Below are 23,413 nucleotides of genomic sequence, written 5' to 3'. Positions count from 1 at the left end.
CCTGGCGCCCCCACCCCTTGCCAGCCACACTCAGGGTGGCAGGAAGCCAGGAGGGGAGCCTGGCTGCTGTCAGCCACACTCACCATATACACGACATAGACGCAAAGCCCCAGCACACCATCTTCCCAGGCAGGAGTGGCCAAGCCCCCCTTTCCCTCCCCCGCAACACAAAACAATCTCCCGCTCCCCCCAAGGGGAAAGCAGCAGCCGCCCGTCCTGCCCCTTTAAATCCCAGCCTGCAGGAGCCAGAGCAGCAGCTGCCCGTCCTGCCCCTTTAAATCCCAGCCTGCAGGAGCCAGAGCAAATGGCTGAAAGAGCCACATGGGGCTCTAAAAACACAGGTTGCCGATCCCAGGTTTAAGCTAAGAGTCTACTAACAATAGGTAAAGTACAACTATGTAACATAGAAATGCTCCCTACCACCCATCCCCAGCTTAGAGATGAACTGAATAGAGTTCCAGCCAAAGTCCATTAATGCTTGTTGTTTAGCCTCAAATCCTCGGATGGTGGGACTATTCATGCCCCAGCTCAAGAATCAACAGATCCCAAAGCTATGTCAAAAGGCTGAAGTAGGAAAAGAGCAAAATTTTCCATGCAGTGGGTTTGGGGCCCCTGTGAAGGTGGACCAAGCACTTTCTTACTATGCTACATAACCCAAAACTAAAGCTCCAATATCTCTCTGTAGGCCTTGAGAGTCCAGCAACTACATTTGCTTCATGCATAAGAACATAACAAGAGCCCAGTTGTGTATCAGGTCAACAGCCCATCTAGTCCATCTTCCTATATCTCACAGTGAACCACCAGATGTCTCAGGCAGCATTCAAGACAACAAGATATGTGTTGCCACTTCCTTTTATCTGGCATTAAGAGAAAGGCTGCCTCTAAAACCCAGAGGTTTAATACAGTCATCACGACCTGTAACCTGTGATGGGCTTTCTCTCCATAAATCTGCACGGTCTCCTTCTGAAGGCATCTAGACCAGGTACCATCACAACGCCTGTGGCAATGATTTCCACATATTAATTAAAACCGGGGTAAAGAAATAATTCCTTTTGTCTGTTCTGACTCTCTTACCAATCAATTTTATTGGAAGTCCCCTGGTTGTGATGGCGTGTGAGAGAAAAGAGAACTCCCTTTCACCTACCCCATGCATAATGATATATATCTCAATCATGCCTTCCTTCATGTGCCTTCTTTCTGGATTTAAGAAGCTAGAATTCATGGAACTGTTTTTTACAAGGGCAGAAGGCTAGACCTCATTCTGAGTGTGCAAGAGGACAGTCCTAGCAAGCTAAGAAGCCACACACTATAGCAAAGAATGAATAGGGTTGGGCTGTATACAGCAATTTCTCATTTGTATAAGCACCTATATCAGCCATTTTCAACCACCGTGCCGTGGCACACTGGTGTGCCGCGCATGGTCCCCATGTGTGCCGCAGGAATTTGGAAGAGGGTCATTTATCAATAGGACCATTAGGGGATGTGAGCCCCCATTGACAGCACAGTGTGCCCTGTCAATTGTCAAAAAGCTGATGGTGTGCCTTGACTATTTTAGTGCCTTGCCAGTGTGCTGTGAGATGAAAAAGGTTGAAAATTACTGACCTATATTCATGAAAGATAAGTCTGAGAGCTATTAGTCATCATGAGTCATGATGACTACTTAAAATAGAACTTCCATGTTCAGAGGCAGTATACCTTTAAATAGCAGATACCAGGGACAAAAAACAGAAAGGAAGGCCATTGACACTGAGCTCTACTTATGAGCTTCCCAGAGGCACCGCCTACAGTAGATGGACCTTTGCCTTAACTGAGCAAAACAACTCCATGTTTCTACAGTCAATACTTTGAACTTTCACTCCTTGCAGGAGTGATCATGAGTCCTATACTCTTCTCACAAATGCTTAATAATGCAAAAACTGCTTCAGCACACCACATTATAGAGGTACATGTGCTGATGCTACCATCTGGGCACACACATGCACTCCACATTGTAGGCTAGAACCACACTGTTAGATGTCCATGCAAGGATGAAGGGCAAGTGGTGGCCATTATTAAAAACAAACTGGAAGCCCCACTGGAGCAACCTATATTGTCCAAAGTCCCAATTCCCACAATGGCCAACCAGATGGGTCAAAGAAGCCCACTAGGAGGGCCCTGAAGGCAATAATTCTCTCTCAGTATTGCTTCCAGCAATTAGTATTCACTGCCTCTAAATCTGGAGGTTCCAAATAGCCAGCATGAGTTAAAAGCAACTGATAAATCTGTCCTCTAAGACTTTGAGAAAAGCCCTGCCTTGTACCCCTGCCCCAACTAACTGCACCTAGTTGAAAGCAATAATTAACCACCACGACCAGGAAGGCAAGGAACAGGAAGCAGGTGACTCCCTCAAAAACAGGTGAAATAAGGAGTTGCTCTTTCTTTGCCATGAATCTGTGCCATTCCTAAAAAGCTCTCAGGTGTGAGATAACTGCAAGGATAACTGCAAGGATACTGTCCAGGATTAGGCCAACAAGGAAGCACAACTTGAAGCTCCTCCTTCCAGGAAGAACCCATTTCTTCAGTTTACAGGGTGAAGGAGATAATGCACCCAACAACTCGATGTCACTAACTTCGCGCGCCTAAGAGGTGCAAGCCGAGTGATAGAAACAGCCGTCACAAATGGAAATTCTTAATCAGTCAAATGCTAAGACAGAGACTGGCATCATACAAAGCTTTCACACCGGCCAGAGGAGTCTGGAAGCTGACTACCAATTCTAATGCCTCCTAATATTCCAGCATGTGAAGACAAAGCAACAGCCTCCATGTGTCCCCATAGCAATAAGAGAAACCCAATTCAGATGGGCTTGTAGAGGAGGGTAGTGACGTACTTCTTCTTGTAGCGATGGGTGGCACTGAGCACCATGACACCATCCTAGAGGAGGAGAGAGCAGCATAAACATGGTTATAGAGGACAACAAAATGTGACATCTTCCCAACTCTAAAATTTCCAGGATACTAGAAGCTGTTAAAGGACTCAAGTAGGCCAATTCTCTCTTTCTGCTCCCCTCCCCATGTTTGCTGCTTTTTTAAAAAAAAATTGTCTCCAATGGATACCTCAACATTTTGTGGTTCCTGGGGGCCATGCTTAGTCCACATCACGCTTAGTTCCCACCCTTTATATTTTCCTTTAATTTACAAATGTATCTACTTTTGTGCACCTAGAGTCCCTCAAGTATATAGAAACCACTATCTTTATTTGTAGGTGGCCCATTTTCCTTTCAATCTGATAGGACAGTGTTTCCCAAACTGTGGATCGCAACCCACAGGTGGGTCACAACCTGATTTTTGGTGGGTCACAGGCCCGCCATGACTGGAAGCCACTTCTGGGTTGTGCCACCCCACAACCTGCATCATTGGTTGTGTTGCACTGCATCACACCCAGAATGCCTTGCAGAAGCTGCCTGCAAGGCACTCTGGGATGAGATGCAGCATAATGTAGTGGACTGTGTGTTGGTGCAACCTGGAAATGACTTCCGGTTTGTGTCCATATTGCCTTGCATCTTCTTGGTTGTGGTGGGCCCAGGACCTGCCTTGGATGCTGAAGTGGATCACAAAAGAAAGAAGATAGGCACTCAATCACCTGAGCTTGTTATTGTTATACACAAGTGAGACCTGCAACACAAGGGTGCATGGTTTCCAAGTTGTAGTGGGAAGGCTGGGGGAAAGAATAAGGGTGTGTGTGTGTCCAATCCTAACCCTCGGATGCATGCTAATCCCACTCTCTATTATGGGGAGGACGAAATGAAATCAGCAACCAAGACAGGGTGTTGGGGAGTGTGTCTGAAGTCCAAGATCAATGGATGTGGTAAGGGAGAGGGAACAGTTAGGTTAGAGGGATTATCTGTATGAATACTGAAATTACTACTGAGCAAAGTACAGGGGTGTTGTCCAAGAGGAAAAAAAGTATCAAGGTAGAAAAACAGATTAGAGAGCCAAAGGTGCAATACAGAACTGCTACATGGAGATTCAGAGAGGCACTCAAGAGATCAGGGAGGGGCTCTTTTTGGAGAAAGAAAAAAGCACATACATGCACACACACAAAAGACCTGTTGGAAGCTCAATGCAACTGCAATGCACATAGATTTCCAAAACATCTTAGAGAAAGTATTTGGGTTCTCAAACAATCTAAACATGATCTCAACCAGGGGTGTCAAACCCGTTTCATTCAGCGGGCCAAAAGTTAGAGCATTCATGGCGCCTGCTGAGGGCCAGAAGTGAGATGATTAAGCAGGTGATGACCAGAATTCTCACACAGGAACTCATTAGCTGCAAATGACAGAAGAGAACATATGCAAATCATCATATTTTCAAGATATGGAAGAGCCCAATTAGCATGCCAGTTGCCTTTTCAGCTGCGTCGCTTCTGCTCAGCAGTGGTCCTTCTAAAATTTTCCCTACCCTGCGGAGGACTGCGCAGTCCATAAGCACTATCATTTCAAATAAGCAATAGCAATGGCCAGTCTGCACACTCTAGGCCAGCATTTCTCAAACTGTGGTCAGGACCCACTAGGTGGGTCACAGACAAATTTCAGGTGGGTTGCATAGCACCTAGCTCAGCCACCACTGAAAACAACAGAACTGAAAATACAGGGCACGGCGCTGCTGGGCAGGACAGGCTCCCGATGGGAGAGAAGCATGGTGCTTTGTCCTGAATAGGTGGGAAGATGGGACCCGGGAAAGGAAGGGCTGTGTGGCTGGAGAAGGATCCAAGTCTGTGTTCTGCTTTGACTCCCAAGCTGGAATGTTTGAATTCCGAACTATGCAAAATAACAGACTGAGTGCACTGCGCAATGGGACCTTTGGCTGATCGTGGCTTAGATTTGAAGCCTAAATTGACGATGCTACTTCCAGTAATGACACCACTTATATGTTAATGACATCACTTCCAGTGGGTCCTGACAGACTGTCATTTTAAAAAGTGGGTCCCAGTGCTAAAAAGTTTGAGAACCACTGCTCTAGGTGTGGTATTGCTCATGCATTACAACTACAACTGTCAAGTGGCGTGTTTATATAGAATTGTCATACCTGACATACAGTATTTTATGACCACTTGGCTCTACCATTCCATTCTGAACGCTAGATATTCAGCTAAAATGGTAACAGACGAATTGAAAACAGAGATTTAAAGCACATGCCTATGCATGTCTTCTCAAAAGTAAGTCCCATTGTGTTCAATGAGACTTACTCCTAAAGTGTATATAAGACTACAGCCAATCTTGGGCTCAATGGGCTTACTGCCGGCATGCACTATCGCAAACGTGCCATAAGGCACGTTTGTGAGGCTTACTGCTGGGCGAGCATCTGTGCCCAGCCTCTGCCGCTTGGCAGTTGCACGGACTGCCAAAGAGAGGAAAGCAGGGGCAGGGGGAGGCAGGGAGGAGGTATTCTGGGGAGGGGGGAGGCGTGACAGGGAGGTGGGAGACAAGGAGAGGGCGGGCGGGAGGGATGCCAGGGGAGGCAGTAGGGAGAGAGTAGCTATTGCGGGGCTACTTCCCTTACCCAGGAGAAGGGGTGAGGTGCCGCCCGCAGCTGCCATTGGTATGCAGGATGCGACGGCAGCCCTCCCTCAAACTACTGCAGGCTACCTAGCCCTAAATTTACCTTAATGGAGAGTGCATAGAGATGATTCAGCATGACATGGTTTGGCTCAGGCAAAAGGGCTGGGTCACACTGTAATAGAAGAAGAAAGCATCAGCTGGAAATGTCATGCACCCATTTCTGATTCTCTCACACTGGATGTCTTATGCAACTAATCTTGAAAATGCCCCACAGATGGTTGGCCTAGTGTACTCCAGACACTCTGAGCTTCCTACAACCGACTCTAATGTTATTAAACATCCACTGAACTGAGAATCCACTTTCCATAACAACAGTACTCTTTGGACTCCCAAGCTGTTCCTGTTGAGTAGAACAGGGATTCTCAAACTGGCGGGGAAGGGGGGAGAGGCAGCAACGTGATCCCCAGGATCCCACTGCTGCCAGGGACAAGGTGGGGTTTTTCCACTTACCTAAAGCCAGCAGAAGCCTGGGGTGGGGGTTTCTGGGGAACCTGCAGACCCCTCTGCAGGGCTCCCCAAGCCTCCAAACATCTTGCAAAAGTAAAAAAACAAAAAAACAAAACCAGTTTCATGACAAAAACAGGAAGTGGGTGTTTGTTTTTTGCTTTTTCAAGATGTTTGGAGGCTTGGGGAGCCCTGCAGAGGGGTCTGCAGACTCCCTGAATCTCCCATGAGACTGCTGCTGACTGTAGGTAAATGGAAAAACCCCATCTTGTCCCTGGCAGCAGTGCAAGCCTGGGGATCCTTCCTCCCTAAGTTCCTGGGGATCGCATGGCCGCCTCTCCCCCTTCTCTGCAACAACTTAGTTCTCAAACTCCCTGAGAGTTTGAGAACAGTTGGAGTAGAGTATTTATGAACTTGATACTCACCGAAATGTTAGTATCCTTGTTAAGGATGACCTGGAGAAGATGAGGAGGGAGAATTGGTGGAGATTTGAAACGTTCTTCAGCTCGATACACATACATTTCTTGGCCATAAATTCCAGGAGGAGAGCCAGAAAGGTCTATTAAAAATTAAGAAGATTAGTACAAAAAAAGGAACCCAGAAAAACAACAGAACCCAAACAAACAGCGCAGGAAAGTCACCTCGACAGGAAGTCTCTGAACTTTCCAGAGAGTCCACCTTTAACGCATCAAACACTTCAAAGTCCGACTTCTTGACATGAATCAGATTGTTAATTGTTCCCATCTGACTGGTAACCACTGGCTAAAAAACAAGCAGACATAAGACTACATGTTACATCCTCATCCCTACAGCAAAATCACATCCTCTATGAAGCAAGAACACTCCTGGTGAGGTTTTCTGTATATGCCAAGCCTATGTATATGCCAAGTATATGCCAAGTACTGTATATGCCAAGTATATGCCAAGTACTAGTATATGCCAAGTACTATGGCTGTGTGAGAGTAAAACCTTGAAATTCTAATCCTGTTTGTTTCCAGTCCCAGCCCTTCCTCCCTAAGAGCTGGTGTATGAAAAATGCCAAGAGTAAAGAAGTCCCCAGTGCAAGTCTCACCTGAGCCATGAACTCACTAGGTGGCCTCACTAGGTATGCCACTCTCTCTCAGTTTCAGCCCATCTGCAATATGGAGACAGGATCTGCAATACTGATCTACCTTGCAAAGGGTAGTAAAGATGACATCATATTATCAAGTGGGTAAAGCTAAACATTCAAGAAGTGCTGCGCAAAACTTTAAATTCTTAAGGGATGCTGTGCCCCAGATGTCTCTCCTGAGCATCTACTCTCACTTCCTTCCCAATTCATCTCTATTTGTTAATGGCAAATGGCCTTTCACATACATCACTACTGAAAATAAACACACTATGGCTGCAATCCTATACACATTTTCCTGGGAGTAAGCCCCATTGAACACAATGGGGTTCACTTCTGAGCAAACATATATAAGATTGTGCTGTACATATCCAAAAGACAGGCAATGCCCAGTTGCTCATATCCAGTTACTTAGAGAGAGAAAAACACCAGAAAAACTAATTATATAAGCAGTGCAAGTGTTAGATTACGTTCACATACAGAGAATGAAAATGTAAAAATACTGCGCATCTTTAAATTAAAAGCTACAAAAGTTCATACCATCAATCAGAATTACTGCAATCTCTCTATTCTTGAAACACAGAATTAACTGACAGTCAATGGTGTAGTGGTTCCGATGGTGTAATGATTGGTGTCGGGGTTGGACTAAGACCTGGAAGATCCAGGGTTGAATACCCACTCAGCCACACAGCTTCCTGGGTGACCTTGTGCCAGTCACTCTCTCCCAACCTAACCTACCTTACAAGATCGCTGTGAGAATAAAAGGAAGGAAGGAACCATGTACACCCCCCTGAACTCCTTAGAGGAAGGGTAGCATAAAAATGTGAAAAATAAATTCAGAAATTAAAAAAAACTTCCATGAATATGATCCTTCAGAACAAGGCATCATCAAAGTAGCCAAATTCTCAATCAAAGCTAGGACAACTGTGGCCATTGGTTGCGCCGTTATCATCCTGACTGAGAACATCACCGAAGGCCTTGGTCTCACTGTTTATACTAGGGCTTTGGCTATTTCTGAGCTCTAAAACATCCTACTTGTTCCTTGCCATTGTCAAGAGCCACCAAAAGCACACTTAACAAGTTCCAGCCTACAGCATGAAATTCTGACTTGACAGAGCTGGCACAACTCCATCTCACACGCCTTCTCAGCCTTCACCTGACAGCAAGATGAGGGAGAGAAGGACCTCTCAGCAAACACAAGACTTGGTCAGGGAGAAAAAGGAATTACCTCTGAAGGATCATGCACCCACTGGCCATCCACAAAGAACTTGTACTGGTGCTCGCCTTCAGGCAGGTCCAGAATAGCAACAAAGTCATTGTGGCTGAAAAGAGAGATAGTTGTGATACATAGGGACCTAGTGAGAAAGCTTCACATGGCCACTGTATGATCTACCACATAAATGTAAATAATGAAGTAGGTACAGGTGTAACCTAATTATCCACTGATTTTTCACCAGAGGTTATATTGGTTTTATCTCAAAGCTATGAGAAGGACCCTTCAAAGGAAAACCGACCTTAATTTCACTGTCCTTATTCCAGTGAAAGGGAAGCTATGAATGCTACCCTAAGGTTGAAATCCTATACACACTTACCTGGAAGTAAGTCTCATTTAACCCAACGGGACTTACTTTTGAACAGACATGCATAGGATTACGCTGTGAGGGAAAGAAAAAGACCACCCCTAAATCAACCTGATCACTTCAGAATGTTCATGACTTAATGACTGGTAGGGACTTCCTTTGGGGCTAGAGTAGCTTGGTGCCTGGGACTGGGAAGTTTCTGGTTTAAATCTCACAAACTCACTAGTAGTCATTTCTCTTGCTGCCTCAATCCTTCATCTACAATAAGGGTGTCAAACATAAGGCCCGGGGGCCAGATGCGGCCTGCGGAAGCATTTTATCTGGCCCTCAGGCTTTCGGCTGCTGAGTAATGCTGAGGCGTTACTGCTGAAAGGAAAGCCCTCGTGAAATTTAGGCTCTTCCATATCTTGAAATATGATCAAGATTTGCATGTTTTCTCTTCTGTCATTTGCAGCTAAGGAGTTCCTAAGTGAGAAAAAGTGTTTATTTTTGGTTACGGCCTGTTTAATGACACCACTTCCTGCCTAATGACATCACTTCCGGCCCTTAGCAGGCATCATGAATGCGACCCTCTGTATGAAATGAGTTTGACACGCCTGATCTACAATATATGGGTAATATAGGTCTACCTTGCAGAACTAAGATTTACTGAGATATTGTATGTGAAGCATTTTGAAGCTCTGAAATGCACTAACTGTCCTATAGTTCATTCAACATCACATCAAAATCTGCTTTAATTTCATCCATTCAGCAGTAGGTTTTTTGTAGTCATGTAATAAAACAGAAGAAGTAAGCAGGCATAAATAAAGTGGCCTCTGAGTCCCACACATATCAATACATTAAACAGAAATTACTTTCAATTCACTACATTAAAATTTCAGTACAAGTTTCAACATTTTCCCAGTGTTTGTCCAACATAGAACTAGGGAGAGACAACAAACCCATATGATTTCACAGTGCAATTCTATGTGTGTCTACTCAGAAGTACACCCCATTGATTTCATGGAACTTGTTGCAGGTAAATACAGGTGTGTCCCCATATGCATTTCCTGTTAACCTTCATCTAGTTTTTTCAAGGCACTGGGCTGCTGGGAGACAACCTGAGCATCACTACAAGCTTGAATGCTTATAGCAACCCTGTTAAGCAAAATCATTTTCACTGGGGTAAGCCTCTAAATCATGTTAATGGGCATGTGGGACAGATCCACTGACAACCAAATCAGCAGATACTGGATCTGTGGCTATGGAGGGAACCCTTCCTTACCTTTTAATGAGGGGAATCTTGGTGCTCCAATTGTTAAATGATCCTGAGATGAAGACTTCCTTGCCTCCATCAGTCCAGCGGATGACAGTAGGACGAGCCTGTTGGGATGGCTTGATTGACTCATCCAAGTCATGCTGCCATGACAAAAAATCCTTTTCTCCAAGCAGCTGCAGGAGTAAGATAAGATTTGCATCTTTCCTAAGTCTCCAGGATACAAGAACTAGAAATATTTTTTGGTCCTATTTCAGAGGCACCATCATCATCAGGTGCATGACAGAACTTTTCTAACCCTACTCAAGAGCGCAGAAATCTGGAGAGATTCTCAACAAATCCCTCCTCAAGTTTCATGGCCATGAGGGCATAATGCCTAAGCACCTTGCATTCACCTCTCACTCAGCACATTTCTAGAAACTCAATTCTCACAATGTTAAAAGTGTGCTGTTTCTTGGCTCTCTTAAAGAGGCAATACAAAAATAATTGACCCATAAGATCCTAAGCCCATCCTTGCGGTTACTGCTGGAGTGGCCCACCTACACAGTAGTTGTTATGATGTTGTAGACATACAGGGGTCTACATTAAACCCCTGTATGTCTTAAACCTACATTAAGGTCATGCAGTAGGGTGTTGAACTTCATATCCCACTTAGTCCTTACAAGCCATAACCCTATGAACTCACAATGACATCATACACAGCAGTGAAACACTAGTGCTGGTACTGCTATTTGTGCTAATGATCCATATGTTTAGAAGGACAGATGTATCATCCAGCGGAATTTAACTCAAACTGGCAGGCTAGCCCTCAGATTCTTCTATTGGAGCTTGTACCTTGGAGTCATGAGTGCTGAAAATGTTGGGGTCATCAGTACTGCCCACCATGATCTTGTGTGGATGATCCTTAGCTTGATGAGTGCTACTGGCTCCATCAGAGCGGTGAGACTTGGAGCCATGGCGCTCCCCAGACACCCTTTCACTAGTGGTGTTCCCCATGATTGCACTACAACAGGATGAAAGAGAGAAGACTATATTAACAAATTACAACTTTCTAATACACAACTTAATCCTCCAATCCCCCAGGACTCCTCTGTCTTCCTTTAGGGGCATCTGGAATGGAAAAATGAAGCCAAGAGGTTTCAATAGGTTTCCCCAAAACACCAACATCTGGCAATTTCTATTTCTATTCCAATCATCAAAACTGTGAAACTGGTGAAACTGTGCATTCAAGCAGCAGTTCCCAGACTGCTCCAGAGTCCCAGACCCTCCAGTCTACCCAGTCCCAGACCCTCCAGAGAGCCACAGTGACCACCAGGTGAGTTTAAATCACCCTTTCCTTCCTGGCAGCAGCGCAATCGTGTTGCTGCCAATTTCTTGGCCACTCCCCTTAAGGAAGAATGGGCTTCTTCCAGTTTCCTGGTGGGTCACAACCCACCAGTTTGAGAACCACTGATTTAGCATATTCAAATAATTTTTGCAGTTACTGAAAATCAAACTGTTGTGTGTTCATAATAAATTTAACAACTGTCCATTTCACCTATACAATTCCAAAGAGTATAGGAAGCTACTGAGAAATTTTACCCCATAAAAAACTCAAAGTGAAGGTATTTCAAGAATCCTCAATATATCACAAGAGCTAAGAATTCCATTTTCAAGTGAAAGAAGAAGCTAAATTTAAACGGACAGGTTAAACTTCCCCAAGCTAATCGCTTATGAAAACACAGAGGTATAAAATGGAATGACAGAAACACCACTTACAAGTATCAACTAATCATTTCTTTGTTTTGTAGCCTCGACATTTTGAACTGGACTATTTATTTGTTTAATGTTCATTTAATATATTTATACCCATCCTTCTGAAGGAACTATCATGGATGTTTATAGTATAGTGTTCTGCCAAATATCCCAACTCCCTTCTAATGCCTGCTTTTTGGCTAATTAACACCCCCCTTTTCCAAGAAGCACAGCTGTGGTGTGCAAAGGAATAAACACGGAACTTCTTATCTATAGCAATTAACAAGAATTTATTGCTACAAACACATACACTCCCTGCAAGTCCTCTTGTCCAGAGGCTTTCCCTCCCCAAAACTCCACTTAACTTAGTGGGTAGAGGTCTGAAGCCTCCAGTCAAAGTCCAATCCAGTCTCCAAAGCACAGTCCAGTCTTCCCAATCCAGTATTCCCAGTCCAATCTTCTGCAGTAGAGTTCCTCCTCTCCAGTAGTGTTCTCTCCAGCAGAGTGTCTCCTCCAGCAGGGTCCTGGCAGTCCTCTCTTCTGTGTCCTCCAGCAGAGTTCTGGCAGTCCCCTTCTCCCAGTGTGGGTCCGTCCGGGTTTCCCTCTGGGTCAGCGTCCCGCTTCTGGCTCTGGGTCAGGGTCCTCCCTCTGGTCAGCGTCCTGCTCCTCGCTCTGGGTCAGGGTCCAGCTTCCAGCTGGGTCAGGGTCCCGCTCTTGGTCCTGGGTCAGGGTAGATCTGTCTCCTTCCAAAGCTGCCTTTTATCCTTGGATGTCTCATGATCCAAATGCAGCTCAGCTGTGAGCTACCTCATTAGCTCCAAATTAGGCTCAGGTGAGCCATCCCTTCAGTGTCCATTCAAAGTCCCATCAAGGTCAAATGAAGCTCAGGTGTCCATCCAGGTCTCCATTGGCCTTGATTGATTACAGCTGTGGAGCCAGCCCTGCCCTTCCCAGAGCTGTCAACCAGCTGTCAAAACATGGAATCGCTGGCAGCACCACATCATCCACCTAATGATCCTCTGATCTTCCATTACATATAGGTATATATTACCCCTGCTAACTGGGTAAGAGGCACTTTTTAAGTGGGTGCTCTTTTATTTAACAGGGGGAGAGTAACTGGCCCTCCTTACCCCAGCAGTGTCTTTTCTAGTGGCTGCCTGCTGGTGTTCTTTTGCATCTTTTTAGATTGCAAGCCCTTTTGGGACAGGGAGCCATTAGTTTGTTTGATTTTCTCTGTAAACCACTTTGTGAACTTTCGGTTGAAAAGCGGTATATAAATACTGTTAATAATAATTAATAAATAATAATAGTACTGAAATTTAATGGAATTGCAAAATAATATCAACAATTAAGAAATCTGAACATAGTGACAGTAATTAGGTCCCAATTAAAAATAAGAGAAACAAGAAAAGGCAGAGTTACACTGATCAATCAAAAGTTAGTTTAAAAAGGTGCTTTGCTGCCCATTTAAAAAACAGGTAAAGACTGGTTCAGCTGAGTTTCTCCAGGGAAGAAGTTTCATAATCTGGATGCAAGTAATGTAAAGGCCCTGTCTTGCATCACCACAAACTTTGTAGGTGACAGGCTGTGAAGCAGAACTCTAATGCATAGTGAACATAAAGATCCATAAAGAAGGAGGAGAGTGGTTCTTCAAGTATCTAAGTCCCAACTAATATGGATAATAACCAGAACTGTGCCCATAAATATACTAGCAGTCAGTACAAATGAAAAAAGCGCCAGTTTAACACAAACAGCCCCAGAAAAGTACGCTGGACACAGCATTCTGCATATAATGAAGATTTAGATTTAGAGACCTTTATTGGCATTAACTCATGTTAACAAATGAGTCAATAAAGTAAAAAAAGATGTAAAGAGAATAATGAATTAAAAAATAGAGATAAAATAAAATAAGATAAAGGTCACACGAATTTTAGGGTTAAAATGCAAACAAACCATACAAAATAAACATTACACCAATCTCTTTCCATACTTTTCTACAACTTACAAAAGGAAATTAGCAGTGCCCTGCAACACATCTACTGGGCCATCATTTTATAAGTTTACAAGTTTCATCTGCTCTGGGAGCCCATTCTTCTTAGCTTGATTAGATTCTATATAAATAAAGCGCATAGCCCAATGAGTTGTACAAGAGAAAAATATATGGGAGAGGATCTCGTCCTGGAACAGAGAACAAGGGCAGAGCCGATCAAGAAGAGGGAACTTATAATACCTTCCTGAGGTTACAGCCACAGGAGTAACATTAAATCTGGCTTGTGTAATTACATGTTGTTTCTTAGGATCAGTCAAAAGAGTCAGATAAGGAGCCATTTGATTGTGGGCTAACAATCATTCAGATTTCCATTTGAATGTGGAAATCTAAGGGGGAGCAAGTTCGTGTGGCCTGGCTAAGAAGGTTTTGAAATTTGATCTCTGTAAGCCACTGTTTAACTTTCGAAAGGAGTTCTATTTCCAAAGACAGGACCAGATGGTTGAAAAGAAGACCCATAGATTCTATTTTCTTCCAGATTCTAGTGAGCCATACAGAGGTATCATGTTCAGAAATCAAAAGGTATAGCAGACTATCCCGGCTAGTGCAAAAAAAGGACATGCAGCCAGTACTTAAAGGTCAGCTGCCACGCCCTAGTCTCCAGCAACGCTTGCCCCAGTTCTAAAAAAGTAGCTGCATAAGGATCACATCTAGGGAGACCCAGTATATCCCTAAAGAACATAGCCTGAGGATGCTCAAATGAATGATTAATCGAGCTTAGCCATACTGGAGAACCACATAGGAGCTGCGGTATTACTTTGGCATTATAAACTTTAAAGGCGGATGGAATATGACAATTGCCTTGCCTAAAGAAGAAACAAGTGATAGATTGAATGGTATAGTGGACTAAGTTAGCTGACAGCTTCGGATGGGCAGATTGTAAGATTGTAACAGAAATTCACCCACAAATGTTTAAAGGTCTTAACTTGTTCAATTTTCCTCCCTTTTATAGACCATGGATATGGTTTCCATGAATCTGAGAATACCAAGATTTTAGTCTTCCCATAATTAAGTTCTAATTTATTAGCAATTAGGTAATCATTACATTTATTTAGAAGGTGCAGTAAACCTATACATGAGCATAGTGTGGTGTGCTCTGGTGTGCTCCCTGGGGCATTTGGTGGGCCGCTGTGAGATACAGGAAGCTGGACCAGATAGGCCTATGGCCTGATCCAGTGGGGCTGTTCTTATGTTCTTATGAGCAGGACATCACGATAGCGTCATCAGCATACAGCAGCAGAGGTATGTGCCTTGGGCCCAGCTTAGGGGGATGGCCGTCTACTTCCAAGAGAGAGGAAACCAAATCATTAAGGAAGAGTGAGAAAAGGGAGGGAGCAAGAATACATCCCTGCTTCACACCCTTTTCAACAGGACTTTTTGGGGTCCGTTTCCCCGAAGGAGGGCAGTGAACTTGACATACTGTGCCCAGATGCGGTTTTTTAAGAAGAAGCAATCTCAGGTTGATGTTAAGCCCACATAGCTTTTCCCATAAAATTTCTCTAACCACCAAATCAAAGGCTCCCTTCAAATCCAGGAAAGCCATAAAAAGTTTTACCTTTCTCCTCTTGGAATATTTGTCTGCCAACTGAGCCAAGACCATGCAATGGTCATTGGCAGAGGCACCTCTACGGAAGCCAATCTGCTCTGGGCCTGGAAGCCCTTGGCAATATACCCACAATAAGAGTTTACCTGACAGGTGTTTAGCATAAAGTTTACCTAGGGAGAAGAGTAAACTAATAGGCCTGTAACTTGCAGGGTCAAGTTGATCTCCTTTTTTATAGATGTAGGCACTATAATTGCATTCATCCATGCCTCTGGGATCATGCCGGTCTGGTCGACTGTTGTAAACAGGGTTCTAAGATTGGAGCCCACCAATTGGGAAAAGCCTTTAAGGCCTCATAAGGTAGCAAATCTGGGCCTGGAGCTTTCCCTGAATCCACCTGAGCAATCAACTCACTAATTTCCTCAGGGATGACAGGGGGCCAGGCGGGCAGATCCTTCAAAGCTGGTTCTGGAGGGGGCACAGGGTTCACTCTGTCCAAATGAAATAGGGATACAAAGTGTTGCCACCGCGACTGAGGAGAAATGGAGGCAGAAATTGGACTGGTTGCTCGAAAAGATCCAGTAATTATAGCCCAGAATTGTTTGGTTCTATCAAAGCTGGAGGCCCATATTAGTTTATTCCATTGGCGGTGAGCATAGTTCTTGCCTCTTGTTTTTCACACATGTCTGTAACTGCTTTTTTAGCGTAAAATACAGGTTTGGGATCCACTGTCCCCCTAGCTTTCTATATTGCAAATAAACCCACTGAATCTGACTTTTCAGCTCCAAACATTCTTTGTCAAACCAGGGAAATGCCCCCATATTCCCTCCCAATCTCTTGCCTTTGGGGTTATGTCTGAATACAGATGATACAAGTGCGGTGAGGGCCTCAGAAGTATTAAGATACTCCTGAGGATCCCCTTCTTTTTACAGAGCTGTTTTTAATTTCAAACTTATAGCAGACTCCAGAGTTTCCTTCAGCCTCCAGTTTAAATCTGGGGACCAGGAGACTTTCACCCAGGATTCGAGGTTGTCAACCCCACCACTCAGAGTCCTCAGGTTTCCTTGATTTGAGTTGAGCGTTAAAATAAGAGGAAAATGATCACTTAGAGCAGGGGTGTCCAAAATTTTTTGGCAGGAGGGCCACATCATCTCCCTGACACTATGTTGGGGGCTGGGGGAAAAAAAGAATTAATTTACATTTAAAATTTGAATAAATTAATATATTAAAGATGAACTTATATAAATGAATGAAGGTCTTGCAATAGCTCAAGGCCTATAAAAGGTCTTGCACAAAGCAAGGCTGGCCTTTCCTTTGCTGCCGCTGCTGCATCACAGATGTGAAACAGCAAGCAGTGGAGGGAGCTCTCATCCCACAGCTCATGCGAGAGGTCAAATAGTTGCCCTCATGCTGAGAGCAGTTGCATCAGGCCAGTGAGGGCTCCAAAAAATCTCCGGAGGGCCAGAGGCTCATTGGAGACTGGGGGCTCCCTGAGGGTCGCATTGAGAGGTTTGGGCACCCCTGGCTTAGAGTACAGTTACCAACCTCAAAATCCAGAATAGAGGACAAGAGGGAAGGGGGGACCAGCACATAATCCACTACGCTGGCAGCTAAGGGGGAATCAAAGGTGAATTCCCCAGATTTCGGATATTCCAAAAGACAATTAAGCCAAAACCTGTTTGTATGGGCACAGAACTTAGCCAGTTGGATACCTGCTGCATTCTACTGAGTATCCTTAGACCGCCTTTCCAAAGCAAGAAAGGAGGGTAAGGTGAACTCAGAGTCAAAACCTAAGGCTTCATAGAAAAGGGGGGGCCCAGATCCAACCCTCGAGTTGAAACTTTGGTCTCATTAAAGGCGTGTTTGCTGCTGAGCTTATCAGCCATACAGTGGTGCTGGCTGCCTGCCAGTTGCAGTTGTCCTTGAGGTTGGTGCCTTCTCAGTTAGGTGTTCCTTTAACGCCGGCAATAGTAGGTTCGGTTCCATATCAGTAAATACTCTTTTGACTGTAATTTCAAAAGAGCTCAGGAAAGTTCTCATTTTCAGGAGCATTAAGGGGATAACTGAGGAAGCAAACTTTAGAAGCAGCCTAGTCTTATTCCAAGGGGCTGGTAAGAATACAAACTCTTTTAAATCCAATTGTCGCTCTTCAATCCGAAGCAAACTACATAAAGATCTTGTCACCCTATATTTATCTGTCCATTTTCTTTTGTTTATAAAATTATGAGCAATCTCCAGAGATATTTGCTCTTTTTGAAGGTGTTGGGAGGTTGTTGCCCTTACATCCTCCTTCCACAGATTATTCCTGTCCCTGAAACCTGCCTCCTCCCTTGCAGATTCCTCAAGCGAGTGGGTTGGAGTATTGCGACCACACTGAAACTCAATGGTTTTTTTCTGTTTTAATTTAACATCATCTGTAGCGTATCTGAGAGGCCGTATCATCAAGTTTGTGAAATATAGCCATCACAGATCTCCCAGTGATAAGGTAGTGTTCCACAACAAGACTGAGCAACTGATTCCGGAAATATCTCGGCCAAAGTAGTCTGCATATTCTGATCAACATTACATAAATCTTCTGTTAATGAGAAACCTTGATCAGCTGTGGCATCATCACATTGGGACATCTGTGTTATTTCCAAATTAAGGGAGGTGGAGTCAAATTAAGGGAGTCAAATTAAGGGAGTCTTTATGTCACTATCTCCCAAACCGGGAGCTGTATCTGCATCTGGTTCTAATGTCAAGCAGCAACTGTTACCTTGCAGATGCCTGATCTTATCTGATCTTGGAAGCTAAGCAGGGTCAGGCCTGGTTAGTACTTGGATGGGAGACCACCTGGCAATACCAGGTGCTGTAGGCTTATACCATAGTCTTCCGAGACTGAAGGTTGCCAACCAGTCTAATATCAAATATTTGTTTGAGGAAGTAAATTTAGATAAATGACTTACTATCTCCCCTTCAGACTCAGTCCAAGCCTTTAATTCATCCAACGGCAGCTGCTTTGCAACCTTGATTGGAGACATACGCCCTGAGGGGGTTCTCAGCCAATTCTTTCTCTTGCTCACATTTAGTTGTTGATAGCAGACTGGATAATCCAAAACAATCCAGTTTTGAGCAGGGAGAGAGAAAAATCAGCAGGTCCTCTGCTATCAGCCAAAGTTCCTTGTCAGACTGATCAAAAAATTTATGCAGAATAGAAGGAATTAAAGTAGAAAAAACTAAAAAAATGGAAGGGGCAAAGCAAGAGCACTTTAACCTGCCAACTACCATCTGGCAGCCATCTTCCTCCACTCCCCATATAATGAAGTTTCTGAATAATCTTCAAGGATAGTGCTATGTAGCACGCATTACAGTAGTGCAATTGCAATGTGAATAATACACTGATCATCATGGCCAGCTATGCTTCTTCAAGAAAGAAGGCATAGTTGGTACATCTTTGTCCAAGACTGGGCAAACATGCTCTTGGCCACTGCTGTGACCGGGGACTCCAGAGCCAAAGTTGGGAACAGGTGCACTCCCTGTGAAGGGGGTGAAAAGATATTTTAGAAGGTATTGGATCATAAGAGAGTATCTAAAGTTATAAGGAGATGGGATATGAGACAGACAATGAAACTGAGGGAGGAGTGCTTAAAATACCACTTGTGAAGGAAATGTAAAGGAAATGGGAAAGGAAGTGAATGTCTTGAAGTGGGACTACAGAGATATGCAGGGTGATGGAGTGTTGGAGGTGTTAGCTAACAGGAAGGGAAGTATGAAATGGAGGCTTAGAAGAACTGCAGAAGACCAGATGGCCTTAGGAACAAGGATGAGTGTACCAGCACCAGGAGATAACACAAAGGTGCAAAAGATGAGATCAAGCCACAGGTGAGGGGTACGTGCAAGAGTTCTGACTAGTCCAACATTCTGAGCTGACTGAGTGACTCAGCAGAATCAAGGGATTATGATTGGTGGATCTTTCTATAAAAATGAGCTGAGCCTTTGCTCTGGGTCCCTCCAAGGTTGGTGTAGGCCTGGGGTCGGCAACCTGCCATTCTGCAGCCGCAAGCAGCTCTTTCAGCCTTTTGCTGCAGCTCCGTGCGGGGCCAACCCGTCTGGGGGGGAGGGGCTCGCCCCTCCTGCGACGCAGCCGCCGCTTACCAGCCTGAGCGCACGAGCGCAGCTCCCACGCATTCTGCGGCTGCGCCCCATAGGAGACGGCGCGAACGGGCTGGCAGAGCAGCTCCTGCCCAAAGAGCCTGCACCGCCGCTGAGGGTGAGCCCCCGCCACCGCACGTTCCCTCCTGCCCGAGCCACAGCGCAAAAGCAAGCAATTGAGTGCAGCTGCTCAGTCCTCCTCCCAAGCTCTGAGCATAATCCTGTGCATGTCTCCTCAAAAGTAAGTCCCATTGTGCTTGCTCCCAGGAAAGTGTGCCCAGGATTACAGCCTTCAAGCTGCCCACTCAGCATTTCCCCGTCACTCACTCACACTCTCACTGCTCCATTTCCTTCACTTGGAAACTTGAAAGGGGTTTGGAGACCCCTGAACCAGATGGTAATCTGTATATGTTTGTATACTGTATGTGTAACATACTGTATATGTAGCACCAAAGCATATTTCATTGTTGGGAAGTAATCACTGTTAGTATGCCTTTTATTTTATGCAGTTTTAAACTCTTAGCTTGTTTGTTCAAGAGCACTTTTGTGAACAGTGTTAAGTAGTACTAAGTGGTCTTGTTCAGAGGTAGTATTGTGTGGAAAGGCATTTACAAAAGTACAGAAGTAAATGACTGTAAAGAATGACAGTATCCTTCACAAGCGGTTCACCTGTGCACAATCTAAAACAGTTGTTCTCCAACTGTGGGTCTGGACCTGATTTTTAGTGGGACCTATAAGAGCGGAGTGTATTATATAACTGTGACCTACAAGAGGGGAGTGTATTATATAACTGGGACCTATAAGAGGGGAGCACAAACTATATATGCAGTGTTATCTTCATTTTAGATGTCAAAAGGGTTTTGTGGCTCCTGAGGTTTTCTTTTTTCCGGAAAATGGGTCCAAATGGCTCTTTGAGTGTTTAAGGTTGCCGACCCCTGGCGTAGGCCAAGGGGAGGCTCTGTCACACTGAACATCGAGATGGTAACAACAGAACCTGTATACAGGCATGTAAGTATTTGCAGATCTAGTTAGCTTTCTTGTTTTCTGTGTAGCAATCAGTGTACTGATATTTCCTTAGTGGCCCTTGAGAAGCCTACTATGATGGGTGGCTACTTCTGATGTACTAATCTCAGTTATTAATAAAGTATTTACTCTGACTTTCAGAGTGGCAAGTGATCAGGGTGAGGGTGGAATGACTCAATAGAACCCAAATGCTTGCAAAGGCAAACGCAGATGGAATTGGGCGGCCCAAGTCAGTGACATGGTGGCACCACTGTTCTTTGAGCATTCCAGGTTACTCTGGTCACAAAAGTAGTTGCTGAAATGTCAGTTAGTGCATTCGTGATACTCCCAAGTTGCAAGTCTGGTCTTTCACAAGGAGTGCAACCTTGAGAACAGGGTGTAAACCAAAATCTGAATCAGCTTTCATTTTTTTATTTACCCATTTTCTATCCCACTTTTCTTCCCAAAGGGTACTCAAAACAGCTACCATCAGTACTTCTGTCTTGATTGGATTAATTTCAGGAGCTTCCGTGGCCCATAGGATACAGAGGCAGCCATTTTGGCACCACTGTCTTCCTGGACGCCTGGGAGGCATAGGATTGGGCCCTAAGGCTGCAATACTCTCCACACTTACCTGGAAATAAAACTTATTGAACTTTATGGGGCTCACTTCTGGGTAGATATGCATATGATTGCACTGGAAGACTTGCTGTTTTGTCTACAAACACCAGCCAACATTTCAAGTCTGAATACACTTAAAAGCCCATTCTAAAAGCACCAATATATTTTTTTTTAAATACATTTCCCCCTCCTTTGTGTTGGAATAAAATTCTAATGGGAATGCAAATAAATAAACTCAGATGTCAAATAAACTTTCCCCTCATCAAGTAGTCCTACTGAAACACACATAATGTTTAGCAATGCTCAGTCTCTCAAAGAAACAGGCTTGAATTGACCTTCCTTAAGTGAGCCTCTGTGGAAGAAAGGGCGAACATATTGCTCAAGTCATATTGCCACATGCCTGGAACGTGCCTGGAACAGACATGCCTGAAACAGTCCAGAATGTATATTAAGGTTTGTAAGGTTTTCAGTATGTTTGTTCTACCTTGATATTTACACTCACCTCAAATCAGTGCAGAAAGTTTGCAGAAAACACAAAGACTTTGCACTGCTTGTTTTACTTGTAGATTTAGCAACACATCTTAAAGTCAGAAATAACCAAGGACGCACAATCTTTAATGTAAGCATATTGTATGTGTTCAGGGTTTCTGTTCTATTGCCACAGTCAAATGTATGATTATGCTGCATGTTGACATTTACAAATAAACAAACACAATTTGGCATTGTCCAAAACCCCATTCTTTGTAAGAACATAAAACCATAAGAAGAACCCCATTGGATCAGGTCAAATGGCCATCTAAGTACAGCTTTCTGTATCTCACAGTGGACCACCAGATGCCCCAGGGAGCTCACAAAACAAGAGGCCTGCATCCTGAGGCCTCCCTCCCCACATCTGGCATTCTGAGGTAACCTATTTCTAAAATCAGGAGGTTGCATGTACCCATCAGCTTATAACCTGAGATGAACTTTTCTTCTAGAAATCTGTCCAATCCCCTTTAAAAGGCCTCTAGGCCAGTTGTCGCTGCCACATCCTGTGGCAAAGAGTTTCACAGATTAATTACATGCTGGGTAAATAAATATTTTCTTTTGCATGTTGTAATTCTCCCAACACTCAATTTTAGTGGCTGTCCCCTGATTCTGGTGTTGTGTGAGAGGGAAAAGAACATCCCTCTACCCACTCTACCTACCCCCTGCAAAGTTTGTATGTCTCAATCATATTCCCCCTTCCTCAGGTGCCCTTTTTCTAGACCTAAGTGCCACAAACACCCTTGGAGGGGCTGTCTTGGCAGGTAGTTCTTTGCTCTTCTGTAACTTCAAGGTTGGTTCTTAATGTTGGAGACTGCAAACCCTTCCAATGCTTTATTACCAAAATGTCAGGAACCATAGCTATTAGTGCTTTAAAGACAAACATTCAAAACTAAAGCAATCCCCCCCCAACCATAGATGTGTGGAAGATCAGAATCGAATACTGTACTCAGTGCTGGAGAGAGCACTCTGCACACCTAAAAGGCACTCCTCTCCTGTTTCCCATGTCTGAGGGCTTAGGGCCCAATCCTATCCAATTTTCCAGTGCTGGTGCAGTTGTGTCAGCGGGGTGTGCGCTGCAACCTGAGGCGGAGGGGCAGTCACTGGGGCCTTCTCAAGGTATGGGAACATGTGACCCCTTAAGGTATGGGAACAAGTGCCCGCTTACCAGGAAGATGCATTGTGGCTACATCAGAGCTGCCAAGTTGGATAGGATCAGGCCCTCAGGCTGCAAACACTTACCTGGGAGTAAACTCAACTGACTATTGTGGCACTTGCACCTGAGTAAACATACCTAGGATTGGGCTCTTGAGCAGGTTCAGAGATCAAACCCCACCGAGCCTAGGATTCAAATTAAATCCTGGGTGCCTCGTGTTTTCAAGCGCAAGAGGGATCGATCCACTTGAGGGATCTAGTGGCACAGCACCTCTTCTGAGGCAGGCCCTGTGGGGATCACTTTCACCCAAGGGAAATAGGGCAGACACCCTCCTCCTCCTCCTCCATAGGAGAGACAGGTTAAGCCTGAAGCGAGCAGCTGGCCCAAAGCCTGGACCGCGCAGACTGGCAGGCAGTCCTCAGCACGGCGGGGGGGGGGGGCGTTTCATACTTGGGACGAGGCACTGAGGCCAGGCCAGGCCAGGCCAGGCCAGGCAACTACCACAGCGCCCCTGAGCGCGCGCACAGCGCTGCCCCTCCTTTCGCGTCCCCACCCACGGCAAGGGGAGGCGCGCGCTCTCCCTACCTGCACGCCCGCTTCCGTCGCCGCCACCGCCTCTCACCAAAATGGCCACGCAGACGGGAAGGGCGCGCATGCGCCCCGCACCCGC

General features: G+C 44.8%; 1 protein-coding gene across 1 annotated transcript; it reads right to left on the bottom strand.

Annotated features, from left to right (window-relative positions):
* PRKAB2 (protein kinase AMP-activated non-catalytic subunit beta 2) lies at window positions 1-23,409 on the bottom strand. Its single transcript, XM_066626090.1, has 8 exons — window positions 23,329-23,409; window positions 10,819-10,987; window positions 9,994-10,160; window positions 8,378-8,471; window positions 6,683-6,803; window positions 6,467-6,600; window positions 5,641-5,709; window positions 1-2,911 (listed from the first exon to the last, which is right to left on the bottom strand). The coding sequence occupies exons 2-8, from the start codon at window positions 10,978-10,980 to the stop codon at window positions 2,834-2,836; spliced, it is 825 nt and encodes a 274-aa protein (XP_066482187.1). The 5' UTR covers window positions 10,981-10,987; window positions 23,329-23,409; the 3' UTR covers window positions 1-2,833.
* Between the last annotated feature and the right edge of the window lie 4 nt (window positions 23,410-23,413).

This window comes from Tiliqua scincoides, chromosome 4 (genome assembly GCF_035046505.1).
Source record: "Tiliqua scincoides isolate rTilSci1 chromosome 4, rTilSci1.hap2, whole genome shotgun sequence".
Classification (NCBI taxonomy): domain Eukaryota; kingdom Metazoa; phylum Chordata; class Lepidosauria; order Squamata; family Scincidae; genus Tiliqua; species Tiliqua scincoides.
The sequence above is the reverse complement of the archived record's forward strand: the minus strand, read 5'-3'. Positions and strand labels throughout refer to the sequence as shown.

What these genes read in the sequence shown, in the direction of transcription:
- PRKAB2 (XM_066626090.1), bottom strand. Translation starts at nt 10,980, where the DNA reads ATGGGGAACACCACTAGTGAAAGGGTGTCTGGGGAGCGCCATGGCTCC. An exon ending in TCAGCACTCATGACTCCAAG is followed by an intron (nt 10,161 to 10,818) that starts GTACAAGCTCCA and finishes TTACTCCTGCAG; the next exon opens with CTGCTTGGAGAAAAGGATTT. An exon ending in GGGTGCATGATCCTTCAGAG is followed by an intron (nt 6,804 to 8,377) that starts GTAATTCCTTTT and finishes CTTGTTTTTTAG; the next exon opens with CCAGTGGTTACCAGTCAGAT.